We start from the raw sequence: 13,620 nt of genomic DNA, 5'->3' as shown, positions 1-13,620 counted from the left end.
TGGACACACAGATATTAAGCACTTCTAATTCTGCTAATGAGGGTCATTTGATAAAGTTAAAATCTCCTCAAGTAGGGATTAAATAAACTGCTTGAAATCCCGTTTGTACAGCTTTTGAGCACTGTGCTCTCAAGTGTAGATCACAGCATTTTAACTTTACTACACATCCACATCATGTACTTTTCATTTGTCAACCATGTTGATTTATTCTGATTACCATTATACCACAAACACTTTAACATGGCCTGTTCAGACAGCAGCCTTGAGTCCAGGTAATTGTGGCTGGATTGAGCTCCTCCATTGTTTTTTTAGAAAAGCTGTAATGCCTGGTAAGTAAGCCACTTAGTACTTATGTAATATGAAAAGTGAGCTATAACTGACCAAAGATTAAGGAAATAAAAAAAATGGGAGGGAAATTGGTATTCTCTCATAAATATGCAAATCTCAGATATGTTTTCTTTCTATTGGGTACCTACAATTTAAGTATGAAGCAGCAATCTAATGATCTTGGTACATCACATTCATGAAAACCTTAAGTTACAGAAATATCAATACAATACTCCAAAAGACCACATAGGATGATGGAGGTGGCATAAAATATCAAACTGTGACGACATGAAGTAAGCACCCTTTACTTGATAAGGTTTGGTCAATATACTTAACATGTCCATTGAGAGAGTTCACAACTTTTCTGTTTCACATACTGGTATCTTTATTAACACCAAGAACAACAACAAGCTACAGCACCAACCCGATGATAAAAGTTTGGTTAATAAAATATTCAATCATTTACAGGCTACTGAGCACAGGGAAAATAAGGATCAACTTAGTAAAACTAAAATGTGTAGTATGTCTGTTTTGTTTTTTAAACATTTTTAAAGAGGGTTAAGCTACTATCGCACTTTAAAAAAAAACATCTTATGTAGCTGTACAACATCCTGTAAAGTTTAAAAACAAAAAAGCAAAAAGAACACAGTATAAAAAAAAAAGAGCTCATTTCTTAATCCAACACTCTCAAGACAGACACAATTTTAAAAAATGTTGTTAAGATGTAAGCTGTTCTTGTGGTTTTGGATTTATGTCCCCAGCCATGATGCGATGAATCCTCCTGCGGTGGTTTTTGAGTGATTTCAGGTTTGGGTACGTACCCTGGCAGACGTCGCATCGGTACGATTCAGACTGTTTGTGAGTCAGCAGGTGTTTCTGCAAACTCTCCACTGTACCAAACCAGCGGAGGCAAACAGGACAGCGGACAGGCTTGATGGCAGGCTTGCAGGCACCGCTCCTCTGGTGAAAAATCAGACTGATGGTGTTTGGAAAGTCAGCGTTGCAGTGGGAACAGTGCACACTTTTGGGTGGGCTTGCAAACTGATTTGTAACCCGTGCACCTTTGCATCGATTCCATGATATGTGCCTTCGGAGGGAACAGCGAGTTGCAAAAGTATTCCCGCATCGTGTGCACACAATCCTCCCCTGCTTCTTTGGTGGATTTGGTAGTGGCTCTGGGTGTGATTGCTTCTGTGGAGGAGGGTGCACTGACTGAACCTGCTGCTGCTGTTGCTGTTGTTGTTGCTGCTGCTGCTGCGGCGGTGGAGGTTGCTGCTGCTGAAATCGAATCAACAGTGGTTGTGATCGCTGTGGCTGTAGTCCCTTCAGTAACTGGTGATGAGGATGCATGTGGATCTGCAAATGAACTTCATAGTCTGCCCAGGAATTGACTGTTTCTCCACAAGTTGGACAAGTGTACGATTCTTGAGCATGCTTCTGCAAATGCTCCAAGAGAAGTCTCGGAGACGTAAATCCAACCCCACACTCACACGTCACCCTCCTTGGAAGTACAGACGGCAGTGACATGATGCCCCAGTTTCCTCCATCATCCTCCTGGGTTTGACTTGCTGGCTCTGCTGATCCATTGCCTGGCAAGCTCGTCTGCACAGTCCCTCTTTCCACATCTGCCATGGTTCGTTGAAACTGACATCTTTTTCTATGAACCATCATGTTATCTTTGCGGTTGAAGGTTTTCCCACAGACAAAACAGGAAAACATTGGTTTGATATTATTGGCATTCAGTGTAACCAAACCCTGACTACCACCCTGTGCTATAGCTCCAAACCCACGTGGCCTGAAACCACAGAGTCGCAGGTGGCGCCTCAAAGTTGAAGCACGGCTGTAGGTTTTTTGACATCTGTTGCACGGGTATCGTTTCACTCCATCCCGGACGAAATAGCGCAGACCATGTTCGACTGAAAAGGAGTTCTTCGCTTCATCATCAACACCCTTCTCTGCAGAACTGAACACCTGCGTTTCATCATCCAAAGGCATCGTCCACTGCCCTTCGTTACTACCGTCACTATTGGCTGCTTCTGCATCCCAGTTATTTTCTTCTCCTTGCTGGAGTGAAATGCTACACACAGAATTATCCTTGTGCTGCTCCATCACTGGAGATTTCAGGGAGAATGGGGAGAAGTTCTGTGCTGGGCGAGCCCAGGCCAATTGTGAAACTGCAGACTGCTCTGCATTTGGAGAGGTCACCTCTACCTTGATACGGCCAGTAACTTCCGTGCCCACGCCAATGCTCTTGGAATTCTGGGATGCAGCACTGACTTCATCCACACCATCACTGGCAATGCTTTTAGTGGACTGCAGTGCTAGCATCTTCTGTATTGAGGGATTGATCTGCTGAGAGAGGACTGACCTTGGACCTTGGCACTTGTGTGTTTTGAGGTTCCACCTCCGTGCATAGCTGTGCTTGCACATTGGACAGAAGAAAACCTTTTTCGCATTGTTGAGACTGTGGAACGGCACTATTTTCTGTGCAAATGGAAACTTGGATTTTAAAGCGCTTGATGGCGGTAGAGCCCTGTTTCCGAACTGAGGGCACACATGATTGTCAGGCAAAGGCAGTCTCCCAATGATCAGCTGTTTGCATCGACGACAACACTTAATCCTCTCTTTTTTGTGTAAAAAATGATGCTCTGTCAATCTGTCCAGGTTCTGAAAAACCCTACGACAGCGGCCACACTGGTATTTCCCATATGTTCCGCTACCAACAGGATCCATGAGCTTTTGACGAGTCTCGAGAACTACAACAGGAGATAAAGTCTTAGTCAGAGAGACAACCCTCTTCTTACTGGACTCAAGAATTCTGCTAATGGATGGAGCCTTTGTCTTTATATCGGGTTTTGCGAGGAGTCGCCTCAACTGTGCAATAGACAGATCATTGATTGGCGCCGCTTCTGTTTTTGATCCTGGTGTTATATCCATGGGTACAGCTTCCTGCTTGGGGATAACAGTGTTTTCGTTCTGATCCTGACTCTGAGGAAGGGGTAAGTGTTTCATGTACGCTGATGCGAGCAGCTTCATAAGGATGTTATTTGTGGGCAAATTCTCTCCTTTTTCACAGCTGCGGACAGCATTTGTGTTCTCCTCGAAATTAGTTTCCTCTACAGTCTCTGTTATTTGCTCGGCAGTGGATGGCATGTTCTGAAGTTGCTCCTCACTATCATTTTCAGGGGGAGCACACTGGCCTTGAGGATCGGTTACTATGGCAATATTGTCCTCCAGGCTTACATCTGCTTTTTGGGCTGTTAAAGTAGGTAATTCAACAGCTGGGGACTTGGAGGTAGAGGGACAAGCAAGGGCCAAACTGGACTGGGTTACAGGAGTGAATGATACATGCTGGGTTGGAAAATCCTTATTGCAATCTCTTGCACTGGGGAGAACAATGTTACTATCCAGGGGCTGCAGCAGCTGTATTTGAGATATATGTGAACGTTTGTGCTCCAGCATAAGACCAAAGTCCTGAAATTCCTCTCCACAATCACAAATAAAGAAAGAAGGTGTAGGGCTGTCAGGCAAGAGTGTTGGCGAGCTTAGGTGCTCGATGGATGAGTCTGTACTTGCAAACGGCGTTTCATGTGGGCTGATGTTAGGCTGGGTTGGAGGAGGGGAGGTGACCTTGGAGGGTGGGCTGGCATGGGTTGCCTGATGTACTAGCAATGAGGCCAATCCAGTAAAGGTGGCTGAACAAGCCACACAGCGATACACTTTGGCAGCGTTTCCCTGTAGCCCAAGCATCATGGCAGCCAATTTACCCTATGAGGCAGGCAATCAGGTGGTCAAACAGGATGGATTCCTGTAAATCACACAAACAACATGAACAAAAGGATGTCAGCAATAGAAAGCAGACAGTCTCCGTTTAAAAGTATACAACACAAGCACACATATTTATTTCAATTAATTCCACAGTTAAATGTGTTTTTTCTGAGTACTGATGCCAGGGTTCCCCAAGTGTAGAGCAAACCCTGTGGTTTGGCAGACCTACGGTGACCCCCAAACCGTTTGAGAGTACATTTTCACACAGAAAAAAGGCAACTGAAAAAAAAAGTAAAGTAGATTTAAGGAGGAAAGTGTCCGTCAGGTATTAGTCTGCCAATTGCAGATTACAGAAGGGTAGAGCCTTTATCATTGTATGTAAAAGTGGTCAACTATGACTGGATAATCTCTTGTTAATATAGCTTTGAAGAAAATTAATTCCCTGGAGTCTGTCTGTATTGTGCCAATTAGCATTATAGCAGGTGTTTGTGCGACAATAATTTAGTGCAACATTAAATTGACCCAGCAGAAACCCGAGTAAAACAAAACAACAATAAAGAAGCAAGAATTCTAAGTTTCCTGCTACCCATAAACCCTTTGGAGAAATTATAGAGAAACATTTCCCATACACACTAAGCCTTGAGCTTTATTTACCTATGTGTATACAAATCACCTTAATTTATGCGCATAAAAAAAAAATGCAGAAAGTTTTGCATATGACCACTGACCAATTTTGTTTGGTTGGAGAAAAGCAAAGTCACTGATGCAAAAAGCCAACAGAATGTCCCATCTTTGTTCACAATATATATATTAGGGGTGCAACGATACACAATATTCACGGTTCGGTTCGATACTTTGGTGTCACGGTTTGATATTTTTTCGATACAAAAAAATGTTCATGCTTTTTTAATTTGTCATTTATTAAAATTATAAATATATATTTTAACTCAAAAGTACAGTTTTTAAATTTAATGTTGCTGAAACAACAAAATAATTTAAAAAACAAATCTATCTAATTGAGAAATCACTCATCTTTGGAAAAGAGAGTTTATTACAGAGAAATGGCTCTTTCCAAAATAAAAGCTATACTATACGCTATACTCTTCTGGGCTATATTCTCAGCAGCATATTAAATATATCAGGTCCCCATAAGGAGAATCATGTGCTAATGGCTGTCTAAATGACTTGGGTAAAGTTTGTAGCATGCGTGCTTGTTGTTTTTGTCTGATTCCACTTGTCTTTGCACTAGGATGATGTCAGCGTAAATGTGCAGTCATATTCGTTGTGTTCCCACTAGTGCTGTCAGTGTTAATCTCGTTGAAATGATGTCAACGCCACAACACGGCAAATCTCCGTTAACGAGCTACCGCAGATCGCCCCGTGCATGGGGCTGGACGGCCAACACCTTAACAAGCTAACTGTGCTAATGCACTAGTTCCCACCAATGTAATTGAGCATTGCGTGGCACATCCGACATACTGTTTTACTTTTGTCCATGACGCGCTTACCTTCAGGGTCATACGTCACATGAAAACCAAAATAGTTCCAATCGCCAGATCTGAATGAGGTTGGGGGAGGTTCAATTTGCCATGTTGCAAGGAGAGCTTAACTTCTGTCTCGCTAGCTTGCCCTGCGCTCAGTGAATCTGCGTTCGACTACTCCGCCTAGGCTGCACTGTCGAGCGCAGATCCACTGAGCGCTCAACACAGACAGCATAGTCAGAAGGAAATTTGATAAAATAAATTAAAAATTTTGTATTGTTCGATACATATGCGTACCGAACCGAAAGCATTGTATCGAACAGTTCAATATCGATACGAGTATCGTTGCACCCATAAAAAAAAAAAAAAAAAAAATTATATATATATATATATATATATATATATATATATATATATATATATATATATATATTAGGGGTGCAACGATATTCGTATCGATATTGAACCGTTCGATACAGTGCTTTCGGTTCGGTACGCATATGTATCGAACAATACAACATTTGCAATTTATTTTATCAACTTTCCTTCTGACGATGCTCTCTGTGTTGAGCGCTCAGTGAATCTGCGTTCGACTACTCCGCCTAGGCTGCACTGTCGAGCGCAGATCCACTGAGTGCTCAACACAGACAGCATAGTCAGAAGGAAGAGCGCAGGGCAAGCTAGCAAGACAGAAGTTAAGCTCTCCAGATCTGGCGTTTGGAATTATTTTGGTTTTCATGTGACGTATGACCCTGAAGGTAAGCGAGTTATGGACTAAAGTAAAACAGTATGTTGGATGTGCCGTGCAATGCTCAATTACATGGGTGGGAGCTAGTGTGTTAGCGCAGTTAGCTCGTTAACGTGTTGGCCGTCTAGCCCCATGCACGGGGCGATCGGCGGTAGCTCGTTAACGGAGATTTACCGTGTTGTGGCGTTAAGGTCATTTCAACGAGATTAACCTGAAATCACTAGTGGGAACACAACGAATATGAGTGCACATTTACGCCGACATCATCCTAGTGCAAAGACAAAAACAACAAGCATGCTACTAACTTTAGCCGAGTCATTTAGACAGCTGTTAGCACATGATTCTCCTTATGCTGCTGAGAATATAGCCCAGAAGAAGCGGATAGTATAGCTTTTATTTTGGAAAGAGCCATTTCTCTGTAATAAACTCTCTTTTCCAAAGATGAGTGATTCCTCAATCAGATACAGGGCTCGCAATATCGCTAGCCCGACGTCCTGGGGCTAGCGATTTTTTTCAGTCGGGCTACCAAAATCTATCTCTTCCCTGCCCGTCGGGCTATTGTAGGAAGAAAAATATATGTCAATGCTTTTGCATTCTTTCAGAAATGTAGCTGGGTAATTATGTCATTGGCATCGGTGAGCCACTGTCAATATGTGACATATTGAAATCGCGTTTGAATTTGCGCTTGTTTTTTTGCTTTCACTTTGCAATCGCGCGAACTGTGTATAGAGAGCGACAGTACTGATCTGTGAGTGATGAAAATTTGTGCACCAATTCCTCTGACATCGTCTTATTAATCGTTAGCTCACTATGCAAACATGACAAGTGAAATCTCCCGCAGCTTAAACATGTGAGAGGTTGATCGCGCAGAGAATCGCTGAGCTTATGTGAGTGCGTGTGTAAAAGCAGGAGGATATATATTTCATTTCTTCTGAGCCAAATAAGACAGGTCAGGGTGAAGAAGTGACAGCCAAAGAAAAGCTTACCACAAAACGGAGAAGTTATGACAAATCAGACTATAAGGCAAAAAGAAAGTGCAGCTTCATGGTTTCATGGACAAAAGAATTTCTGTGGCTGCGATATGACGAGCTAAATAACCAGGGCTGCACATAAGTGGTCCGCAGGTGCGTATTCGCTGTCAAAATAAAAAACGCGCACAAGGGTTAGGGTTAAATTTAAAAACTGTACTTTTGAGTTAAAATATATATTTATAATTTTAATAAATGACAAATTAAAAAGGCATGAACATTTTTTTTGTATCGAAAAAATATCGAACCGTGACACCAAAGTATCGAACCGAACCGTGAAGTTTGTGTATCGTTGCACCCCTAATATATATATATATATATATATATATGAATAAAAGGGAAAAACAAATAATATAGGAAACACTATTAATGAGGCCCATTGTCATTTGGGATGTTAGTGACTATGACCAAACTATATTAATGCTTTATCATGTCTACTCCAAAAAAAAGCGATACATTTGAAACCATAAAAAAATACGTGGTAAAAGACACGCTTGGACAGAGCTGCCTTTTGCAGAGGTCTTTCCTCCCAACACCTCATTCTACAGAGCAGATGAAGCATGCCCTAGATTGGAGGGACTGCAGAAGAATCTATCAGGTCTTTCTGCAGAAATGGGATCAGGTCCTCAAGCTACAGACTGACCCTCATTTCCACTGGCATGATGAGGTGCATTTCCACTTACTCCTGACAGCAGGAAAAAAATGTGCAGACCTGTGATACTGTGATTCTGCCTCTGAAGCATGCCCAACTGGGAGAGCCTCAACAAAGCTGTGCGGCTGAGCAAAACCAGATGGCTGCATGTTTGGTCATGCGATAAACTGCACTCACTCACAGCCACTCACATGTAATGCAAATCAACACAGGTCCCATCATTAATTTTTCACTACCCAAATATTTTTAAAAAAGAAAAAAAAAAGAAAAGGAAATCTCTTAGCTGATACAGATAGGGTGATAAATTAAAGGAGAAACCAACATAAAGTGTTCTATGATTTGCAAAATGCAAAGTGATGGACAGTGTCCGGGGAGGAGACAAATCCTTTAGGGTCTCTGCATCAGGAAGGGCATCTGGCATTAAAATCTGCCAAGTCAAACATGGATAGCTACCTGCTGTGGCAATACGGGAGTAGCCGAAATTGGCTGAAAGCAATGAAATGTGTGCAAAACAGGTGAAGAAGAGAGTGCCAGGGGTGATTTGTGATAGAAGGACAGCACCGAGAGTGAAAGAGAAGGTAGTGAGACCTCTATGATGTATACAGGAAGCTGGGATGAAGATGTTAAGATTTTCACTGTGAGAGACCAGGGTGGACCAGATTTAAAATGAATATGTTAGAGGGGCAGCTCAGATAGAGCAGTTAGCAAAGGAGAAAAGGCTGAGATGTTTTGGACATGTGCAGAGGAGTGACAGTAGATATACTGGACAAAGGATGTTAAAGATGGAGTTGCAAACCACGCAGAAAAGAGGCATGTAGTAAAAGACAACGTACAGCGGGTTGATGCAAACGAAGAGTATGCTAGGGATAGATGAAGGCAGATGATCTGCTGTCGCAAGCTGTAAAGAGAGCAGTTGAAAGAAGACAGTGATGACAGTCACTTACTGAATTTTCACACCAATCATTTGTAGCTGCTGTTACCTTTATTTTGTTTACCATATTTTGTGTTCTTAAAGATTTGTTTGACTCCAACATTTTTATTGTTACTTTGCCTTAAGCTTCAAACACTTTCTTAACCTTGCTGCCATATCAAAAATGTTATTTTAAGTCACAAGTGATCGCACTTCTATGGACCAAATAGCTGTGCATTTATACTGGCAATGCTGGGATATTTAGGGTTGCAAAAATGTTTCTTGCCAAGAATTTGTCACTCTACTTCACCTACAGCTTTTTACAGTTTTTACAGAAATCAAAACACTGATGTGGCAAAGATAATAGAAAGCTGCGTGGGATAGTCAGCCAATAGAGATTGAAAAGGGGGTAAAACCGCAAAGAATTCTGGGAACTCGTGGCAAGAGGTACTAGCGCACGCAGGCTTTCAATTGAAATCAGTTACACAGCGATAAAAAGAAACACAAAAAAATGGCAAGAAGCTGCTGTATTATTAACTGCAATAGCCGGTTGTATGACAGCCACGGGAAGCCGACGGGTAAAGAGATCGGTTGTTATCGGATTACGTCATTGAAGAGAAATTGTTCGAGCCATGTTTCCGAAGTAACAAAGAGGCGACGGATGGCCTGGATTGCAGCCCATCAAAGACCAAATATAACGTCTCAGAACACTCCAGCTCACAGGTTAGTCTGCTCCAAGCATTCCCACAAAGGTCAGTGTTTTGTAGTAGTTAATACGTCATTTTTCATAACATAATTGGTGATATAGGTTACAAGCAAGTCTGGCGCTGAACAGAAATTGTCGCGCTATGCTCCTTTGTTTATTGTGCATAAATAATGAATTGTCTTGACACAATATTGCGTTTCGCTTCTGTTATTATGGTACATTGACAAAAACATATACTTTTATTCACAGGATAAAACAGGTTTTTGTATCACTAACTGCGCAGTAGGATTACAGCATACAATATTATTGTCACTGCTACATTTCTGTAATGCGAACCAGAAATTATTTCCACTACTAATTAATTACCGTTGAGCTCAAAGGTCCTATTAATAAACTGTTAACGAATGTGTATTTATGAAGACAATTTGTGAGACTGGTAAACTTATGATACGTACGATGGTCTTTCGTTCTACACGGTGCATTTCAAGGTCCTGTACCCATCCGTCGGTAAACTGTACCTGGGCTTGTTGCAGTGACCTGAAGTTACTAAAAACTTCATGAGTGCATGCACTCACTCCAAGAACCGTATAATTATAAATATGAGCGTGGTGAAAGTTGGGCAGCACGCTAACGTCTTTTGTCCACTCTGTGTGCTCGTAAGGGTCTAAACCTTTCACTCCTTTGATTTTTTCCTCGTATCTTTTCTTTGACTTTTCATCAAGTCTGTCTTTGTACGGACCGGCATTGTTCTCCTTCGTTTTGTACATTCCTTTTTTGGGGGGGGGGGGGGGGGCAAAGAAAAAGCAAGAAGGTATTGGAACCGGAGAATGAACGTTTTGCGGTGCTGCAAATGCTCGCATTTGATGCGGTACTTGAATTGTTTTGCCACGAGTTCCCAGCATGCAATGGGCGAAAGTCACGTGGTCTGTCAATCTCTATACAGTTGTGTTGGTCACTCTAGCACGACAATACGCCCAAGCTGATCTCAATAGTGCTCGGTGAGGTTGAGGCCAGAACTGCAGGGATCCTCTCACTTCTAAATTGTGGAAGTAGTCTCTGATAAACCCTGCTCTGTGATGTTGTCATCTTAGATGACATCTTCTCATCAGTCCCAGACTAGGTTTGGCACGTTTTTTTCCCCACGGGCGCAACTTATATACTCAATTCTGCTGCTCAACCCGCAAATGCAATTTCCAAACAAATAATAATGGATTGGATTTATATAGCGCTTTTCAAGGCACCCAAAGCGCTTTACAATACCACTATTCATTCACTCTCACATTCATACACTGGTGGAGGCAAGCTACAGTTGTAGCCACAGCTGCCCTGGGGCAGACTGACAGAAGCGAGGCTGCCATATCGCGCCATCGGCCCCTCTGGCCATCACCAGTAGGCAAGTAGGGTAAAGTGTCTTGCCCAAGGACACAACGGCCAGGACAGAGAGCCCAGGGATCGAACCGGCGACCTTCCGGTTACAGATGCGATTCCCAACCCCCTGAGCCATGGTCGCCCCATTTAAATATGGCACCATTTAAGGGAAAATAAATATGCTTTCCAACAATATCAGATTTATTGCCAAGAAGCATTAAAACAAACAAATAATTAACCAAAGAAGTTTCCTTACTTTCTGTACTGAGCTTTAATTTAATGTGCATTTTTATGTGGCAAAGAATGGATGAAACCTAAAAACTGCCACAGATTTCACTCAAAAACAAAAAAGGTTAATGTCATTGATATGATATTAATTCTAGGGAAACATTAACCATAAAGTGTTTCCTCTATGTGCAACACAATAACTTTAAAAATGTTATTAATTAAAGTAATGACACATAATCATGTTATGAATATTTTGAATATTTGAAGTTCAAGCATGAGGAGGCCAGTCTGACTTGCTGCTTGCATTATCGGACTATAAACAAGAAGATCAACCACAGCCAAGACACTCAATGCAAGGTGAGCATAAATATGCACACTGACAGGGTCGTTACTAAGTAATATAAGAATAATAGCGTTACCTGTGTAAGTTGGTTTGCTAATGCTGGACGCACTGCTAACAAACACAGCTACAATGTTTTGCCAACTTACTTTTGCACTAACAAATGCTTAAACAGCTCCAACTGACGCATATGAGAGCTTTTGCTAGCTCCGATAGCTAGCTTGACATTCGCGCCCACCGTACATAAACAGTGTCTAGCTGAAACACCTCAAAGGGGGTTTGCTAGTGAAAGCTAACCAGGAGGAGGTGCCCGGCCACGTTCCCGAGTAGGCCCAAGAAATGAATAACTAACTAACGCTCGCAAGCTAGCTACCATGACCTACGAAGCAGCAGCTCCACAGAAACCGCCCGTTTCTATCTTCACGTACTCACCAGTCACAGGAGCGCGAACGTTTTCTGCAGACGAGGAATCACAAAGGCTGGGAACAAGGAGAGGAAATGGCTCGGTAGACATCTGTCCACGCAAAGAACGAACTCTCAAGGGAAGGGAAGGAAAGCTCAGCTCAACCCAGCTCTATGGTGAACAAATGTGATGCTGTGCCAGAAGGTAGAGCACTGAGCGGAAAGCTGCAGCTGCAGCAAGCGCGGAAGGGGTTGCACCGCGCGTGCGCAGTTAACGGAAAGCCTCTAGCAGCGCCTACCCTGTGCACCCATGGCCGCGTGCCGGATTGGCTCTGTATCTGTACTAGAGTTCAGATTGCATATGAAGCACAGAGTCCCACAAAACAACACACTACACACCGAGATCTGTAGAAATTTTACACTCAGCAAATGTTCACTTTTTAAAAAAAAAAGGTGAATTAAGTATCACTATCAAAGTGTTGATTTCAACACTTTTTCAGGGTTTTTTTAATAGCTCCACACTCTCCAGATGTAAATTAACACTTTCAAAATAGTTAAATATTTAACACTATTAATGAAAATTAAGGTACAATATACAAACTTAAATCTGAAACATTGTACAAGCTTTGCATATAAAGTTGTTTGTGAAATTTAAACTCAGATATTTTTAATAATTCACCTTTCCTCACTTTACAGTACTGACTGCATGATAATGGTTATTAAAAAAGGGATTTTCTACCAAAAGTATATCACTTATTTGACAAAAGATAGGCATATTTTCTTCCATGGTACTGCAAACAACAAGTCCAGCTTTATATTCTAAACTATCAACTTTAACGCAAGTAGTTGAGAAAAGCTCTTTTGAACAAATCATTTTAAGAACTTAATTGCTGACCACATTCTTGTCTCTGACAGAAAAACATTTAATTGGCCCAAATTCATTTTGTTTTAGGGTGAAGGTTTCCTGGTGATAAGCACTGATGCTTTTTAGCATGTGATTTGGTTGCATTTTTGAAATGTTTATAAAAATCTTTAAACACCTTCACTTTGGCTTCAAACCTCATACTCCACATGTGTAATAAGGGGCCAATTTTACTAACAGAAGATGGGTAATGGCTCATAAAATGATGCTTAGGTATCAAGTCTCTATGTAGATACAAGTATTTAAATAGTATGTGGGGTCAACAATCAAATGCTATAAATATATATATATTAGGGGTGCAACAATACACAAAATTCACGGTTTGGTTCGATACTTTGGTGTCACAGTTTGATATTTTTTCGATACAAAAAAATGTTCATGCCTCTTTAATTTGTCATTTATTAAAATTATAAATATATATTTTAACTCAAAAGTACAGTTTTTAAATTTAATGTTGCTGAAACAACAAAGTAATAAAAAAAATAAATCTATCTGATCGAGAAATCACTCATCTTTGGAAAATAGAGTTTATTTCAGAGAAATGGCTCTTTCCAAAATAAACCGCAATTCTATTGTATTGGCTGTATTGAATTGAATACAAGTACCCTTTAATTTCTGAGGAATTTTACAGTAAATCTGGATGAAACTGGGCACACAGGTACAGTAGGTGTCCCAGAGGAGGAATGTGTTGAAAGTTGGACCTCAACTACTCAGGATGATTTTTAATGAATTTTTGAAAA

At 41.3% G+C, this 13,620-nt stretch overlaps 1 protein-coding gene across 2 annotated transcripts; it reads right to left on the bottom strand.

Moving 5' to 3' along the window:
• Positions 1-687: 687 nt before the first annotated feature.
• On the bottom strand, positions 688-12,242 carry LOC113032548 (zinc finger protein Xfin). 2 transcript variants are annotated; one of them, XM_026185527.1, is made up of 2 exons: positions 11,989-12,242; positions 688-4,135 (listed from the first exon to the last, which is right to left on the bottom strand). In XM_026185527.1, exon 2 carries the CDS (start codon positions 4,078-4,080, stop codon positions 1,045-1,047), a length of 3,036 nt encoding a protein of 1,011 aa, XP_026041312.1. In that variant the 5' UTR covers positions 4,081-4,135; positions 11,989-12,242; the 3' UTR covers positions 688-1,044. The 2 variants fall into 2 exon arrangements, with proteins under 2 accessions (XP_026041312.1, XP_026041313.1); XM_026185528.1 differs by lacking the exon at positions 11,989-12,242 and adding an exon at positions 8,838-9,302.
• Positions 12,243-13,620: the final 1,378 nt, after the last annotated feature.

The sequence above is a fragment of the Astatotilapia calliptera genome, chromosome 11, assembly GCF_900246225.1.
Source record: "Astatotilapia calliptera chromosome 11, fAstCal1.2, whole genome shotgun sequence".
NCBI classification, from domain to species: Eukaryota; Metazoa; Chordata; class Actinopteri; order Cichliformes; family Cichlidae; genus Astatotilapia; species Astatotilapia calliptera.
The sequence above is the reverse complement of the archived record's forward strand: the minus strand, read 5'-3'. Positions and strand labels throughout refer to the sequence as shown.

Coding starts and splice junctions, on each gene's coding strand:
- LOC113032548 (XM_026185527.1), bottom strand. CDS start 4,080: ATGATGCTTGGGCTACAGGGAAACGCTGCCAAAGTGTATCGCTGTGTG.